At 51.5% G+C, this 18,132-nt stretch overlaps 1 protein-coding gene across 6 annotated transcripts in view; it reads left to right on the forward strand.

The window, feature by feature from the left end:
• Positions 1 to 2,841, forward strand: part of FLNB (filamin B) — a 147,280-nt gene extending 144,439 nt beyond the window's left edge. For all 6 annotated transcript variants that reach the window (XM_043587754.1, XM_043587755.1, XM_043587756.1 and 3 more), the window contains one exon: positions 1,212 to 2,841. In XM_043587754.1, coding sequence (XP_043443689.1) covers positions 1,212 to 1,399 — 188 coding nt within the window. In that variant the 3' untranslated portion in view covers positions 1,400 to 2,841. The remainder of the gene's footprint in view (positions 1 to 1,211) is intronic.
• The last annotated feature ends 15,291 nt before the right edge of the window (positions 2,842 to 18,132 follow it).

Below are 18,132 nucleotides of genomic sequence, written 5' to 3' on the forward strand. Positions count from 1 at the left end.
CTTCTAGCACATCTGGGCTGGAAACTTGGCTCTACTACTCCCTCCTCCCTCCTCCCTTCCTCCTCCCTCTCTCCTTCCTTCCCTCCCTTCTTCCTTCCTTCTTCCCTCCCTTCCTCCCTCTCTCCCTCCCTCCCTTCCTCCTCCCTCTCTCCCTCCCTTCCTCCTCCCTCCCTTCCTCCCTCTTTCCCTCCCTCCCTTCCCTCCTCCCTCTCTCCCTTCCTCCCTCTTTCCCTCCCTCTCTTCCTCCCTCTTTCCCTCCCTCCCTTCCTCCCTCTTTTCCTCCCTCCCTTCCCTCCTCCTTCTCTCCCTTCCTTCTTCCTCCCTCTCTCCCTCCCTCTCTCCCTCCCTCTCTCCCTCCCTCCCTTCTTCCTTCCTTCCTCCCTGTCTCCCTCCCTCCCTTCTTCCTTCCTCCCTCTCTCCCTCCCTCCCTCCCTTCCTCCCTCTCTCCCACCCTCCCTTCCTTCCTCACTCTCTCCCTCCCTTCCTTCCTTCCTTCCTTCCTCCCTCCCTCCCTTCTTCCTTCATCCCTCACTCCCTCCTTCCCTCCCTTCCTTCCTCCCTCTCCCTCCCTCTCTTCCTTCCTCCCTCCCTTCTTCCTTCATACCTCCCTCCCTCCTTCCCTTCCTCCCTCCCTCCCTTCCTTCCTTCCCCCCTCTCTCCCTCTCTCCCTTCTTCCCTTCCTTCCTTGCTCCCTCCCTCCTTCCTTCCCTTCCTTCCTCCCTCTCTCCCTCCCTTCCTCCTTCCTTCCTTCCTTCCTTCCCCAAATTTAGCCATGTGATCCCGGAAAAGTTTAGAAGTCTTTTTCTAAAAGTCAGTTTCTTATTATTTAAAATGGGAGTAGTAAAGGCACCTTCCTTAAGTTTTTTATGAGAATAAATGAGATCAGAGTAGCCATCACTTCTGTAGCCCTTGCTACAAGCTAAGGGCTTCACATCTAACTACTGTAAACCTCACAACAAGCCCATGGGGTAGGTGCTAGCATCTGTTTACAGATGGGCAAGCTAAGGCAGAGAGAGGTAAAGTTCCACATCCAAGGTCACCCAGCTAGGAAGTCACCCAGCTGGGCAGGATTTGAACCAGGGCCATTGTGCTGTATGAGTTTATGCTCATAATTGCCACTGGTAACTTTCCTTTGGCTCCCATATCCCCTCCCCTTCCTCTGCCTTCTGTGATGCATCCTGACAGAGTAACCACCTTTTGCTGCCTCCCAGGTTCCAACATGCTGCTGATTGGTGTCCATGGACCAACCACCCCCTGCGAAGAGGTCTCCATGAAGCATGTGGGCAACCAACAATACAATGTCACATACGTTGTCAAGGAGAAGGGGGATTATGTTCTGGCCGTGAAGTGGGGAGAGGAACACATCCCCGGCAGCCCCTTCCACGTCACAGTGCCTTAAAACAGTTCTCATCAAATCCTGGGAGGAGTTCTGGTGGTTGCTTTTGTTGCTTGTTTGTAACTTGTTTTATACAGAGTTTCCTCCAGCCTGTTTGTGGGTCTGAACCCCCATCCTGAAAAAAGTGCCTTCAGAAATAAGTCCTAGACTTGGCTCCTTAGGGACGTGTTGGGGACTCTTAAGAAATGCAGACTCATTCAGTGGGCTGAGAAGATTTCCATGTACACTCGGTTCACATCGGACCTCTTGGGGGCGCAGATCACCCACAAGACTGACGTTTCTGGAAAATGAAATTGGCTTGCCAGTTTGTGACACAAGATGAAACGAGACTGGCGGGGAGGGACGAGGGGAAAGAGGCGACCTAGCGTAGGCTGTCATTTAGAAAAGAAGACTTAAAACCAGCTTCATCTCTCCCAGTGCCCGTGTCACATCCAAGGCTCTTAGGCAGATGCCATCATTTCAGCACTCTTCACCTCCACCCCCACGCCCATCCGTGGCCTTGCCACACTTGGCAAAGGGCAGCGAGTGCGCTGGCCTCAATGCTTCCTCGTGCCTCTCCTCCCGTTCTGCTGAGTGTTTATTTTCCTGCAAAGTTGTAACATGTGCCCATCTTGGCAGCCACGTTTTTGCTTTTGTCTTTAAAGGCCACTAAAGTCGCTGGGTCCAAGGAAACTCTGCAGTGGCTTAACCACACACTCCAGCTATTTGTCAGTCTGATGAGTCTTGCCAACACGTTGGAAGTGACCACAGGTGGGTCACCGTGTCAGCGCCCTCAGACACAGAGGCCTGTCACAGGACACGACACTCCCCACCCACCCACCCACCTCCAGTCAACCCTGGGATCACTTCTGGAAAATAATTATAGAAGGAAAGAATGAAACTCCTGCTGACCTTTGCGGGGGAGGCGGGCAGGGCGGTGGTGGCTCCTCGGTGGTCTTTCACCATTGGGCAGAAATAGGACAGCTACGCAGCTCTTGGTGGCTTTGTGTTCATTTGGCCCTGATCACATCCGAGGCTGTTTAGACAGCATTGTGCAGGTGCAAAGCTCCAAAAATGGGGTGTAAGGCATTTTGCACCCCTTCCTGCAGATCTGAGCTGGTTTTGGAATAAACTTAAAGCGTTTGGGGAACACTGCCTGACTTCAGGGCCCGGATGGGTGGTGTGGTCTGGGCAGGCAGACTTTGTTGATTTGGTCCTAAGGAAGTGGCCGCTGTTGTCACGAGTGCCTCCGTGGGTGGGACAGGGAGCGAGGTGGGGGACAGTCACCAGGATGTAGCAGCTGGGGGCAAGTGTTGGCAATAGGCCCCCTGTTAGAAACCGGAGGAGCCTGAAGCCTAATGTGAAAGGGCCACAGGTTTTGGAAACTGGGACGTGGAAGCAAAACTGGAATCAAAAGCCAACTGTAAATTGTATCTTATAACTTATTAAATGTTTGCTCTGTCAGGCTTCCTTAGTGTTCTTGGAGGGTGGTGTTTCTGAATAAAAGGTTTGAGTCTCTGACCAGCTCTTGCCAACCCCTGGTGGAAAGGACACAGATTTAACAACTTGTTTCAACGTGCCTTTTTGTAAACGTGTATCTATTTATTTTGAGAGAGCCGGGGCGCTTGGAAGTGGGGGAGGGGTAGAGAGAGCAAGAGAGAGAATCCCAAGCAGGCTCCATGCTGTCGGCGCGGAGCCCGATGCGCGGCTTGAACTCACGAGCAGGGAGATCTGGGAGATCGTGACCTGAGCCGAGATCAAGAGTCGGACACTTAACCAGCTGAGCCACCCAGGCGCCCCAAGCCTTGCCTCTTTTTGCAGGGGGATAGCTTGCTTCTCTGTGAGCCCTGCTGGGAATATCTCATCAGGAGAGGTCAGACAGACAGGCTGGGCCTGGCAGTGAGGGCACTGGGGAAGGGGCACACTGGGTCTCAACACCAACACAGCCTCCAGGAAAGAAAGCCTTTTTCCTGATGACACGAGAAAACCGTCATCTCAGGGATTTCACTCAAACAAGAAGCTCTGTCATCTGTTGTCCCGACTGCCCTTGGACAACAGGGTTTGTGTTTGGTGTTAGTGTCTTCCTCTCCCTGCTGCTTCTGCTAGGAGGACCTTGTGCCTGACTTTATGCCTGGGATACCTAGCCCCTGACCTGCTGCTCACCCTCACGGCACTCCTGTGACACCACTTTACAGTGTGGATACCAGCTCTGGTGCTGTATGGACATGTTCATAGTGTCAAGGCTCATGTGGGGCTCACCCTAGGCCCTGGCCTTTCTCTCCCCAGTGTGGGACCCCCACCTCCCTGGTTATACCTCTGGGAGCAGGAACACAGAAGGAATGGCACCAGGAGCCCCCAGATAAGCCCCTGGAAGACGCTGCCCGGCCCCCCAGCCTTCCATTGGGGGTGAGGAGTGAAGGGAAAAGCAAGGAAGGAACACTGGATCCTTTGGTGTGTTTCTTCCTGCTGATGAAGTTTTGCGGTGATGGGCTCGTGGGATCCGGAGCCGACGGCCAAGAGAGAATTCTTGAAGACGTCTTTGGTGCAAAAAGGCGATTTTATTAAAGCGTGGAGACAGGACCCATGGGTAGAAAGAGCTGCACTGGGGTTGTGATGGGTAACTCATTATATACCCTCAGGTTGGGAGGGGGTCAGGGATAGAGTATGTCTCTAAGGAATCCCGGAAGGAAGGTTTCCAGGACCTTGAGGGGCTAGCAGTTGCTAGGGAAACACCATTTATTGCCATTTAATAAAACCTCAGTCATGAGACTCTTCAGATGTATACTGGGGGCCATAAGCTTGGAGTATGATTGCCAGCATATATCTTGGGGCAGTTGAGATAAAGGAACTAGTCTTACAGGATCCTCGGGGTTGGGATAATGTTAAGCTAAGATTCTCTTTCGCTCCTGGCATAGTGTCATCATCCAGCTGAGCTCCTAGAAGAAGGTCACTCTACCATCTCAAGGAACTGTCAGTGGGCTGCAGGCAGTAAGGGAATTTAGTTTTTCATTTGCCTTAGTTTCCCACATCACCATGGCAAGCACTTAAACCCCTTTCCTTTGTTCTTGGGTAGCCAGGAGTGTCCGAGGAATATCACACATATTCCACCGGGGGCAGCAGGGTGCGGGGGGCGGGGCAGACTGTATTTTGCCCTCAGCTTGCCCCCAAGCTCCCTCATCACTGGCACCTCATTTTTGACCAGGATGGAGGCCTGTTTCCCTCGGAGAGGTGGGAGGAAGGTTGGAGGAAAGGTCTTCTTTTGCCTCTCCTTTTGGAGGGGGCGCCCTTATCTGTGGGCCTGTGTTGGGAATAACTGCTCCCGAACTCCCACGGGGGTGGTGGGCTTTGGGGGTTGTCCAGACTCTGCCTAGTGATGCTGACCTTGCCCGCAGAGGAGCACAGGGGGACAGAGGGTGAAGTCCGGCTGGTTTCTGCTGGGGAGGCAGCATTTATATGTTAACTGCTGAACTTTGGCATCAGGTGGAGTTTGAACACTGGCTCAGCCATTCAGTGGCTGTGTGGCCTTGGGGAGGTTGCCTCCCCTTTCATTGTGAGGATCACATGAAATCTCACTGGGGGCTGTAAGTCTTGGCTACTGCTCTCTGTGACCAACTCCTCATACAAGGCCACACCTGGTGCTGCCCCGGCAGGTCCCACCCATTACGTCCCACACAACTCAGGTGCTGTGCACCTCTCTGTTGGTCAATGGCCAGAGCCACAGGGCACTCTTATTGCACCTGGACTTGCTGCCGTGGAAACGGGCTGTTGTTTGTGCAAACGCCTCGATGACTTTGAAACTCGACCTCAAACGGGTACCGGGCCCTTTCTGACTTTCACCTGCTGATTCCGCCCCTTTCCTGTCAGGAGTTGACTGGGCCATCAGTCTTTAGTGGTTAGAGCAGACGGCACTGACAGCTGACCTGCAGAAACCTCAACCCAGTGAAGGCCTTGTCCCCTTCTCAGCCCCGATGCCTGCCTCTTCCTCATCCACTTTCCCCTGGCAACCCTTGGAAGCCCTCCTCAAGCCTCCTCTCCCTGCTGCCAAAAAGGAAACATTTTATTAACATGTCTGTTTCCAATACACTTATAGGCCCGTGGGCCCTTAACCGTATGTCTGGTCTTAAGACTTCAAAGGGGCCTTGAAAGCCACCTCTCGATGAGTTTGGTGTAAAAATGAGTCAGGATTTAATTTCCCTGAAAAATTGCACAGCCTTAAAAATTAGCAGAATAAACGTAAATGGCAAAATGAGGGCTTGATCCTTGTCGCCCCCTCACACACACACCCAAGTTTGTACTTTAAAATGGGGAACAAACTCATTAATTTAAGTGCTCTTTGGGCTTAATCTCAGCATGGTGGGAGCAAGGTCTAGGAGAGGAATGGAATCTTTTCAAATCCCCATTAACTTGGAGGGGGAAGGAGCTTTGTAACCAGGGCATTTCACTAATGAAAACTCTCTCCCAGAAGCACATCTTGTTTGGCTAAATTTTTTCCTCCTCACAATAGCAAATCATAACTTGAAGAGGGAGTAAAAATGTCCTATCGCTCAAGGCAAGCGCGAATTGGATGTTTTCGCTCCAGCTTTGTCCTAAGGTTGCTGACCAAACACGGTGGGAGGAATCTCTTAAACAAAGGGATCCTTTTTGCTTTGTGATAAGACTTTTGTCTGGGTCCCTGAGCCCACAGGGGACCAACTCACATGCAAGGAATTTAGGGTGGCCCACCCCACGCCCCTTCTCTCTCCCTCAAGAGCTCTCCAAAGCAGGCAGGCAGGAGATAGGGGATTTACGAGCCTGGCCTGTGGCTCACACCCAAGGGTGTTACGTGTTTCAGACTTGCTTATCTCCCCAAGGACAAAGCTCAAAGATGAAAGAGTCTTGGAGCCTTGTACTGACCACGTGACTCCCTCTGCCATAACCACCGCCTTCCCAAGACATCAGGATGCCTCTCCCAGTCGCCACTGACGTTCTTAGCGCAAAGCTGATGCTGAACGCTGGTGGGGTGGTCCCTGAGAAAGAGGAAATCTTGGAGGCAGCGCCACGCCCCGGAAATGCCAGCCTCCGGCATTGGGCGTTGTGGCAGCAGAGTATCCTGGTGTGTGAGAAACACTCAGAAAGCAGTGGGTCGGGTGCTGCAGGTTCAAGTCCAGACCCCAATCCCAGGTCTTCGGCTTACTGGCTCAGACACCAGCTGGCTCTTAATCTCCCCATATATCCCAAACTTCTTTATAGTCCTCATTTTACAGCTGGGGAAACTGAGGCACAGAGAGCAGCCTAGATAGCCTTAACCATTTCTTGCCCTGCAGACTGGGAGACCCAATCTGGAACATTCTTCCTCTACTCTTTGCCTGGCCAATTCACATTCATAGTTCAGATCTCAAAGGGCACCTCCTCCAAGAAGCCTCTGTGTCTCAGTGCCCTCATCCGTACAATGGGAAAGTAGAAAACTTCCTTTCTAAGATTAACCTCCAGAAAGATCTCCCAGTACAACCATCCTCCAGCTGACTGGCCAAATCCTTCCCCACCCAGAGCTGCTGGAAGAGGAGCTGCCTGAGTGTGTTGGGGAGACTCGGCTCCCCCAGGCAAAGTGAAAGGGGTACCTCAATGAGGGGAAAGGGGCTCATGGGGAATTTGTTAAGCATGGTGGTTCAAAGCTTGGCCAGCAGGTTCAAATCCCACCCTGCCCTGACCTCTAGCAGATCACTTACTCTCAAAGAACTCACAGCCTGTTTTCTCTCCAGTGAAATGGGGTAACAGAACCTACCCCATACAGTGTTCTGAGGCAGGCAGGGTGGCTCGCACCCTGAGGGTTAACTGACAGAATGAATGTAAAGAACATATTAGTGTCTAGTACATGATAAGAATTCATAAAATTACTACTGGTGAAAGGTGTTCAAGAGGGTTCTTCTGCGCAGAGAGCTTAAATCCAGGAGGGGCGACTTTAAGGACACAAGTACAAATAGGAGAGGCACTTGGCCTGGGGACAGAGCCCAGCACTGGAAAGTGGGTTGGGAGTCATCAGTGGGAGTGGATGGCATGGCCAATGGCAGCACTGGGAGCAGAGGGGTCTTTGGTGGCCTTGGATAGTGGTCAGAAAGGTGAGAGGAGAACTATGTGAGTCAGGTGGACCCGGGAGGGCCCAGCTCACCTCCCAGCCTCCCCTGGTTTCCAGGCTTCAGTGACCCTTCTCCCTTAGCAGAGTCCTAGGCCAGAGGCCGGTCTGGGGCTGCCCCCACACCTTCCCAGAGGTTACTGGATGGGTTTGAATGAGTAAATCTAGAGAAAATAAAGTGTAATAAGTAACACTAATCCTAGGCACCGAGTCTTATGATTATCCCCCTTTTTTACAGGGGCATTTCCCAGGGCTCAGAGAGGTTATGTGACCTGTGCAACACCACACAGCTAGTAATGGTCAAGGCTGTGATAAAACCCAGAAAGCCTGAATCTAGGAAGGAGGCCATGAAGCCGTGCTGTGCATGCAAGGGCCTGGCTAGCAGGTGGGCACTGTCTTTGTGGGCGAACGGCTGTCCTTGAATCCGTTGGAAGGAAGTACTTTAGAGTCTCCTTTATACCCTTCCACCGCCCACTACCCTCTAGGGTGTGACTGTCCACCCGCTGCACAGCCCCTGTCTTGCCATCCGCCAGAGCCTGTTGTCAAGAATAGCCGCTCCGACTGTCGTCACTGCGGTGACCGCCAGGGGTCGCCTCGGACGCGTGAACTGCGGCTGGGGAGACAACGCTGTGGGCTGGAAGGCACCGGGTCTAGGAAGCCAGGAGGGGGCACACCCACCTCTGCCTCGCCCCCCCACCCCCCACCCCACCCCGCAATTCCTCTGACTTTCCTCCCTCTGTCCTTCCCGCCCACGCCGCAAGGCAACAGAACCAATGTGAAGTCTGCCTATTCCTCCTTTCCTTGAGCACTTTTTCTGAGCACCGACTGTATACCAGACAGTACCCCTAGAGGTGCTCTGGAGGTAACAGATGCAGGGTTGAGCAGGACAGGACACAGAAAGCACAAGCTCCGTGAGGGAGGGACATTTTGTCAGCTTTGTTCACTTGCAGCTTCTGGCACACAGAAACGCCTTCAGTACTGAGAGCACGGTTGGTGTTTGCGGCCTGTTCAGACACCTTTGATTAAAAAGGTGATTGCACAATTAACTGATGACTGTTGTGAGCGCTCCAGAGGAGATATGCCAGGCCCAGGCTGTCCTACTTAACCAGCTGGCTCTTAATCTTCCCAAATGCCACAAACTTCATTGCCCTCAATTTACCCCTGGGAAGACTGAGGGACAGAGGACAGTCTAGACAGCCGTACCCTTTCTTACTTTGGGGGAGTCCCAGCCTGCAACATTCTGCCCCTACTCTTTGGTTACCTCGTGTTCACGGTTCAGGTCTCCAGCAAAGGGCACCTCCTCCAGGAAGCCTTCCCTGATCGTCTTCCCAACTCCCTGCTCCCCTGGTTATGAGTCTGTCTCCCCTGCTGACTGCGAAACCCTGAGGACGGGAAGCATGTGGACTCCGTTCCTCCTCATCTACCTTTAATACCTGGCTCTGCCTGGCAACAGGGTCAAGAGCAAATGAACGTTGGTTGAATGAATAAATGAGAGCATACTGAGCAGAGTGGAAAGGTGACTGGCCCTGGGGCATTATGGGTAACATCCTTCTCACCGGTACTCATGTCTGCAGCACGCTGGTAGGAGAGGCAGAGCGTGTGAGGATCCTGGAGGCTGACTTTATGGTGCTGCGGGGCGACTGGCGGGTCCTCCTCTGCCCGTGCCCCGCTCTCTGTGCCTCTCACATGATGCTGTCACATTCTATGGCAGAATTTTGTGTCTGTCTCAAATGGGTGTGGGTTTTGGAGTCAATTCATTTGGAGTGCAACCAGATGAACGTTGCTGAGCCTGTTTCCTCATCTGCAAAAGTGATGGAAGAGAGCCTGCCAGGAAGTCACTGTGAAGATTCCAGTGAGTGGGATCACTGGGTAACGCCTCCAGCCCACGGCCCGGCACAGAGTAGGCGCCGGCACACCCCAGCGGTGCACCCTAGGGCTGGCACGTTGTTTCCGCAGGCCTCCACCCCCCATCTGGAAAGGAGGTTAACGAGAGCCCCGGCAACTGAGGAACATGGTTTAAGGCAGACAGAACTCAGCCCAGCAGCTGGCACCTAGCAGGTACTTGTGAAACAAGTACCTTGTTAAACAGCGGGTGACATTCATGGAGCGCTTCCTCCAGGCAGGCACCGTCCCAAGTTCTTACACCCCGGTCTACTGTTATTCTCTTAATACTAAAAGTAATTCCCGCTATCATTCCGATGTTCAAATGATGCCAGGAAGCTATCAAGTGTCAGAGCTGTGCCTGAGGAGCTGGGGTCCAGAGTTTCCATGGCAACCCCCCGGCCAAATGTCCAGAGCTTCCCGAGGGTGGACACTGGGCCTTCTTTGGACCTCCTCGGGTGCCTGTGCATAGTAGGTGTGCTGAATAGAATAGAGGCTATGGTACTCCGTGCAGCTCCCGGGGACCCTCTGGGTATGAGGGGGAAAGAGTCCCTCTGGGGTAGAATACAGCCTCCTGCCAGGCACCCTGGGTAGGTTGTGGCCAGCCTCTGCTCCCTTTCCCAGCCTGGTCTGTTCTATTGCCGGTGAGTGGCCCTAGTCCCCCTCCCCTGACGTGGCCCAGCCCCTCCTCTCCAGCCTTGGCAACCCAGCCCTCATTGGCTGCACGTATCCTTGGAGATGGACACCAGCAGAGCAAACACAGGCCCAAGAAGGGCTACGGGGCAGAATGGTTCCTCCCTCTCCTCTCCTTCCCCCTCACTGCCATGAGAGATCTGTGCACCACCCAGAACCAAGCCTGCTGGCAAGAGTGCATCCGGAAGGAGGCCGCAGCCCGGGTCGCCTGGAAGATCCACTATGGCCACAAGTACCTAAAGGGGGGGGCCCACGCCCAGGAAGCGGGTCCAGCGGGCCCCCTTCGGCTCAGCCTTGGCTGCCACCAGCTCCACTGAGAGCAAGGAGGTACAGGTCGGGTGGCCAGAGTCCAAGGGGGTCAGGGATCAGCTGTCTGGGGGAGGGGGTGTCCAGGGCCCGTCGCCCAAGGGAAACAAAGTCTGGGAGGCCCAAAGAGCAACTCAAGGGCCGTCAGTCCAGCCCAAGCCAGAGGGCTTAGAAATGAGGCAGGTTCCCCCCAGCACCCTGCAGTTGTTCTTCCAAGGCCTCTCTCACGATGGCCAAGGCCGGGCCTTGTACCTCCGGGAGCGGCATCGCCAGAAGCCTGAGGAGAAGTTTCTGTACCCGATCCTGTCATCCTGGGAGTACGGCTGGCACGTGTGTAAGGGCCACCACCATCTTGCCACTCCAGGCCTTTGTAGGCAGGCCCGGTCTTCCTCCCCAGCCCTGTCCTTCCTCACCCCTCACACGCACAAGCACGTCCCTCTGGCTCCCCCGTCTCCCAGAAGGCCACACGCCTTCACACCTCCTGACCTTTGCACATTTTCATCTCTCCGCCTGGAATGTGCCTCCTGCCTCTTCCTCTGCTGGCTAACTTTCACATGTCACCTCCTCCAGGAAGTCCTCTGAAACCCTCCAGGCAGATTTGAGTGCGCCCTTGTGCTTCTACAGCTTTTTGAGCCTATAAAAGCGCCGGGCCCACTGAGTCACCATTCCTTGAGTATCCAGCTGGCCTAATGAGCCCTGTGGGTTCCAGGACTTCTTAGCTAATTTTATTAATGCCCTGCCAGCTCCCATCTTGGGGGAGCTGTGATGGTGGAACGAATAAACAAATGAATAAATGTGGACTAGGGAATGAGGCCTTGGTTTGGAATCAGGAAGTACAAGTCCAAATCCTGGTCCTTCACCTGAGAGTTGTGTGAGCTCAAGCAAGAACTTTAACTTCTCTGGGCCTTAGTTTCCAAATCTGAAAAATGGGAATACACCAGTACCTCCTTCCTCTGTCACAGAGTTTCGGGGAAATCAAACGGGAAAGCACCTTGAACAGAAATTTTCCTCACAAAAGCCCCATGAGGTGGGTATAGGGCAGACATTCATTCATTCAATATGTGATCCTTTCTTTTGGGACAGCCCAGGTGGGGAGATCTGGAGTCACTGAATCCCAGCTCTGCCCCAAAATGAGCTGGAGAATGAACAAGCACGAAAGAGTGACTCAGTTTGAAATTAGGAGGCCCAGGTTTGGATTCTGGTTTGTTCATTCATTCATTTATTCATTCAGTTATTCAGCAAAGGTTCAGTGAGCACCTGAATATGTGAGGCACTTTTTGTCCCTGAGGATATGTCAGAGAGCGTGAGTGTTGAGGCTGTACAAAGAGTGGGGACTGAGGGGGCTCCTGTGGTAGACAGGTGCTCAGGGAAGGCCTGCTGGGAGGGGTTTGAACAGAGTTCTAAGGCATTTTATTCCATCAGATTCTTCTGAGTAGGGGCCTGACCCTCTGGGCCCATGGAGTGAGTCTCAGCTTAGACACCACATGGGTCCTCTCTGCTCCTCCTCTCTTCCTCCAGCCCACAGATTTATGCCCTCTGCCTGTGAAGCCACTGCCAGGCATAGGGCCACCAGATGGAGCAAATTATAAACTACAGGATGCCCGGTTATTTGAGTTTCAGGCAAACAGTAATGTTTTAGCAGAAGCATGTCCTAGATATGGCATGGAACATACCTCTACTGAAAAATTATTCATCATTTATCTGAAACTCAAATGTAACTGGCCATCCTGTACTTTATCCAGCAACCTAAACATCAGAGCCAGGGGAAGCTGGTTCTGGATGCCCCCTGTGTACTAGGGCAGTGCTAGGTTCAGGGCAAAGACAGGAAGACTGTTTGCCTCCATAGTGGTGGTGCTTAAGGTCCCAGATAGTTGCTCCTAGAATCTCTGGAACATTCTGTAAGCTTCCGGCCTCATGCCCCTAACCCAAACAGTTGGGGGACGGATGAGGAATAATGACCGAACTTCTGCTGAGCATCTCTCCCCACTCCCCAGCCCAGTTACAGACAGGAGCTGCGTCATCCTGGGGGTGGAAACAGCTTGGGGAAGAGAAGTTGAAGGCATTGTCTGGACCCCAGTGGGTCAGTCCCGAATGCCCTTTTACACACAGAAAGTATCCTTCTAGCGCTTGGCGCATAGGAAGTGTTCAACAAATGGTAACTGGTATTCTCCTTGTCCTTGTCCTTGTCCTTCTCCTTCTCCTTCTTCTTAATTCAGCAGACAGGACCTGCAGCCTGTGGGCATTTGGGGAGCTAGTGCAGCCTTGGCCAGGACCCTGGGGGTTCTTACTCTGAAGTGCTGGGATGGATGGGCTAAAGGGAGAAATGTGATGAGGGGTAAGTAAGCTGGGGGTAGGGATGGGGTCAAACGAGTTAGCAATCACAACGACCGGAGGGCCACCCATCAGGGCAGATCCTGGGCAGGATCTTGAGGCTCCCACGCTATGCCAGGTGTGGCATATAGGTACCAGACTCTGAGAAGGAGTGGGAGAGCTGAGGTAGGGATCCGGGAGCGCAAGGGGGAGCCACTATTCTTAACTGTACACAAGTATTTCACTATTTTAACCCAAGCAGTCGTGGCAGGGGGTCCCTGCTGACTCTCCGCCCTTTGGGTTGGGCTAGGGCTGGTGGGAGAAACGGCGGCCCCAGCTCAAGCAGGCCTTTGCTGTGTTCCAGGGGACACAGATGCCATGAAGGACACCAGGGCTCCGACTTATGCCAGGCGCCAGCCCATCACAAAGACCTTTTACATCAAAAGCGGCGTCTTCCATTTTCCACGGCGAACAGACCAGCTAATGTGAACTCGCTGGGGGTTCAGAAGCTGCTCCTGCCTCTTCCTATCGTCTGTGTGGACCCTGCCGAGCAGAGATGCCGCCAGCCCCAGCCACCCTCCCTCTGTTGTGTCCAGCCCTGTCTTCTGTCTACCCTGGGCACCCCTCCGGGATTCACGGTGGCCCACCTGCTGCCTCTTGTATGTCCTCAGAGAATCAGCACCTTGCAGAGCCCCCAAACCCTCCATCACCAGCAACGTGTAGGGTGCTAGCTGCTCTCCTGGGGGAAACAGTGGGGTCTCCCGCGTGCTCCAGCAGCAGCGTGGTGGGGGTGGGGGGGCAGGGGAGGGGCTCACTAAGATCTTATTATGGTGCTAAGTGGAGGAGGAGACTCTCTCCCAGTCTTTACTTGCTCTTCATTTTATCAAAGGGACCCATAGCAGAATTGCTTGGTCCCTGTGTATCCCACAGTTTAGGGAAGAAGTGGTTTCCATGTTGACTTGCTGTTTCTCTCACCACCCATCCCACAAAGAGCCTGCATGGGTCAGGTTTGCTTTGCTGCTCTAACAAACAGCCACTACATCCCACTTGCTTTAACCAGTAAAGATATATTTCTTACAACACAGTGCAGTCTGATGTTCAACCGGCCACCTGCCACGCACTGATCTGGGGATCCAGGCCTGTCCCATAAGGTGGCTCTGCCATCTCCTAGGGCCTCGGAGTCCTTCCCTGAGTCCTTCTACATCCAACTGGGGACCAGGGAAGAGAGATGGAGAGTCAGCAGACAGCACGCCCACTCTTAACTGCCTTGGCCTGAAACTGACAAATGTTACTTCCTGTTACATTCTGTTGGTGAGAACACATCCTATGACTTCTAGATGTGTGAAGGCTGGGAGAGTTGTATCTCTCCCGGTCTGCCTCTTACCCTGAAACTTCGCAGAAGAGCTAGGCCACTTAAAGCTGCAATTTGAGCTCATTTGCCTGGGTTTCCCTCATCAACTTTGGGACAGTACTTGAGTGTGAAAGAGCAAGAGGCAGAGAGTGTGAGCAAGGGCCAATGTGTGCGTGCGATTCTGCTGGAACTTGCACCGCAGCCTTGCACACCAGAGGTGCTTGGCAATTGCCTGCTGAATTTAATCAAATACCGAAGGACCTCTGGATTCCTCTAGGGCCATTTGATTGACTGTAACATCCATTGATCTAGCAGCTCCTGAAGGTCAGGTTCAGCCTGGGCTCTTGGGGAATAAGAAGCCAGATCTGGCTCACAGCACAGGGTGAGAATGGTTGGGATGGGGCAGTGCGGGGGTGGGGGGGCACCTTTGGGGCACAGAGGAGGCCCTGAAGCCAGCATGAGGTCTTGGGACAGGCTTCCTGAGGGAGTCACCATTATTTCTGTCATTAAATGAAACAATGCTCAGAAAATGCCTAGCAAGTGCCTCTGTCCGTGAATTATATTAATTATGATGATGATGATCTCTGTCAGCAGCAAGTCTGCAAGCTGCTTAGAAGAGGATAGGCCACCGCCAGGGCAGCCTTTCTCAGTTGGAATTTTGTAACTAGATTAAGCCCTTCCAAAAATGGTTTAAGTGACTATTTTCTCAATTCTCTCAAGGGTGATACTATGTAACTAGCATCATTCTAGAGGCATGGAAAAGAGGTTCGTTCCACACAGTGGATGTCCCAGGGTGTTAGGGCCTATTTCTTCTGGGACATTTATTTATGAACATATTTAATGAACACCAATATGATATTTGCATGCATTTTTCTAAGGCTGCACTATGTCATTTGGTAGCTATAAGCTACCATTTGAGCATTTGAAATGTGTCCATTGAGCATTTGAAATGTGTCCATTGAGCATTTGAAATGTGTCTCACCCAAATTGAAATGAGCTGTAAGTATAAAAGACACACCAAACTTTGAAGATTTGATAAGATAAAACATGAAATGTATCTCATTAATAATTTTTATATTGAATTACATGTTGAAATGACCAATTTTGTCCATGCTGGGTTAAACCAGGGATTGGCAGACTTTCTCTGGAAAGGACTAGTTGTATTTTCCATTTGTGGGCCATCTAGTCTCAGCTCCAAGCTACTCAACTCTGCAGTTGTGGTGTAAAAGCAGCCATAAATAATACATAAATGAATAGGCATGGCTATGTGTTAATAAAACTTTATTTTAAAAAATAGGCAGAGGCACCTGGATGACTCGGTCGTTAAGCATCTGACTTCACTCAGGTCATGATCTCACGGTTTCTGAGTTTGAGTCCCACATCAGGTGTATTCGAGTCTCACATCAGGTGAGCTCAAGCCCTGCTTCCAGTGAACACGAGCGCTGCTTCAGGTGAGTCCCGTTTCTCCCTCTCTCTCTCTCTCTCTCTCTCTCCCTCTCCCTCTCCCTCTCCCTCTCCCTCTCCCTCTCCCTCTCCCTCTCCCTCTCCCTCTCCCTCTCCCTCTCCCTCTCCCTCTCCCTCTCCCTCTCTCCCTCCCTCCTGGGGGGTTTTATCTCTGTCTCTCTGTCTCTCGCTATTTTCTCTCTCTCCTTCCCTCTCTCTCCCCCTCTCTCTCTCTCTCTCAAAAAAATAGGCAGTGGGCTAGATTTGACCTATAGCTTGTCATTTACTGACCCCTGGGTTAAATAAGATATATTACCAAAATTAAGTTTGCTTTTTTACATGTGGCTATTAGATTTCAAATTACATATTGGCTCACATGATATCCCTACGGAACAGGGCTGGTCTAAGCATTTTATGAATATTAACTCTGAAGGATAACTCTTATCCTGAGAGAGGGGTGAGGGGCCGGGAATGTGTGAATTCTGATGACAACCTAAAGAAATCTCCTTGTCCTGGCTCCCCTCCTGCTGAATGTGGAGCCCAAGGGTAGACTGTGTGGCTGCTTCCTGGGGATATCTGAGTCTGTTACCCTGTGTTTAGGGTCCTTTGACTAAGGGAAGTACCCAGCAAGACCACCAGGTGGTGCTGTCTAACCACAGAGCACCCTGGTTGATCTGCTAGAAACCTGCGTTCTATGCTAGGCTCTGCCATTCCTTTGTTGTGTGGCCTTGGACCTCAATTTCCTCACCTGTAAAATGGGGTTAGACTGGCCTAGTGAAAACCTAAACTTTTAAGACGGACTGACCTGAACTAAGTTTTTCACTCCAGCAGAGCCACATTATGACTTTCATGGTCCCTAGGCATTTTGCCTTCATGCATCCCTTCTTCCACAAAAAATATTAAAAAGTATATTTTACAAGTATGTTGGTATAAATACAAATATATTAATATTATGTATTAAAGTTTTTACTTCAACCTAAAATTTTATCTTATTCCTTCTTCTGAAAGAAAACATTTCCATGGCCCTCAAAAGTATTATGAACCCTGGGGAGCCTGGGTGGGTTGGTCAGTTAAGTGACTGACTCTTGATTTCGGCTGAGGTCATGATCTCACTCACGGTTCATGAGTTCGACTCCCACATCGGGCTCCATGCTGGCAGTGCAGAGCCTGCTTGGGATTCTCTGTCTCCCTCTCTCTCTGCCCCCCTTGTGCTCGCTCTCTCTCTCTCTCTCTCTCTCCAAATAAGTAAAATAAACTTTAAAAAATTATTATTATTTTTTTAATTTTTTTTTCAACGTTTATTTATTTTTGCGACAGAGAGAGACAGAGCATGAACGGGGGAGGGGCAGAGAGAGAGGGAGACACAGAATCGGAAACAGGCTCCAGGCTCCGAGCCTTCAGCCCAGAGCCCGACGCGGGGCTCGAACTCACCGACCGCGAGATCGTGACCTGGCTGAAGTCGGACGCTTAGCCGACTGCGCCACCCAGGCGCCCCTAAAAAATTATTTTAAAAAATGTATTACAAACCCTAGGCTCTGTGCCTACTGTGCCTCATGGAAGAGTCATGCTGGACTCCAGTACTTACCGGCTATGTGACCATGGGCAGTTGTTTAACTTCTCTGGGCCTCAGTTTCCTCATTTATAAAATGGAGATGACAACAGACCCCACCTTTTTGGTGCCATGGTTGGAATTTAGTGAGAGAGTGCATGGCATGACTTCTTAGAGCAAGCCCTAGCCAATGGTAGTAGCTATTATTATTATTATTATTATCTTCTTTAAGGATATTTTCTTTTTTTGATGTTTATTTATTTTTGAGAGAAAGAGAGAAAGCAAGCAGGGGAGGGTCAAGGAGAGAGGGAGACCCAGAATCTGAAGCAGACTCCAGGCTCTGAGCTATCAGCACAGAGCCCAATGTGGGGCTCGAACCCATGAGCCATGAGATCATGACCCAAGCCAAAATCAGACTCTTAACTGACTAAACCACCCAGGTGCCCCAAGGATATTTTCTAACCTCCATGAAACTGTTAAAATATCTCAGGGGTGCCTGGGTGGCTCAGTCGGTTGGGTGTCTGACTTCGGCTCAGGTTATGATCTCACAGTTCTTGAATTGGAGCCCCATGTCGGGCTCTGTGCTGACAGCTCTGAGCCTGGAGCCTGCTTTGGATTCTGTGTCTCTCTCTCTCTCTCTCTGCCCCTAACCCACTTGCATTCTGTCTCTGTCTCTCTCAAAAATAAATAAACATTAAAAAAATTTTAATATCTCAAAATATGTCAAAAAAATAAAACGAAACTTCAGGATATTTGATGGGGGAAGTTTAAGAGTTTCCTAGAGAAGAGTGTATCAGCAGAAGGAGTTTTTGCAAATGATAAACATAGATTTTTCTCCTGCCATTGGCGAACTCATGAAATAGGAACATGGACTTGTACCAATCAGCTGGAATCTGGGCCAGCTGGATAATATTTGCAAGCCCATGTTCCTACCTCATGAGCAGATAACTTGGGAAAAGTGTGTGTGTGTGTGTGTGTGTGTGTGTGTGTGTGTCTGCAGCATTCATCTCAGAGAAATGAGATTTGCATGGAGATTTGAAGGCTATGAAAGCCTTAGGCCTATGGAGACAGGGACATTGTGTTTGCAGGGAAGAGGGGCAAAGAGGGGAGGGGAG

The sequence above is a fragment of the Prionailurus bengalensis genome, chromosome A2, assembly GCF_016509475.1.
Source record: "Prionailurus bengalensis isolate Pbe53 chromosome A2, Fcat_Pben_1.1_paternal_pri, whole genome shotgun sequence".
Classification (NCBI taxonomy): Eukaryota; Metazoa; Chordata; class Mammalia; order Carnivora; family Felidae; genus Prionailurus; species Prionailurus bengalensis.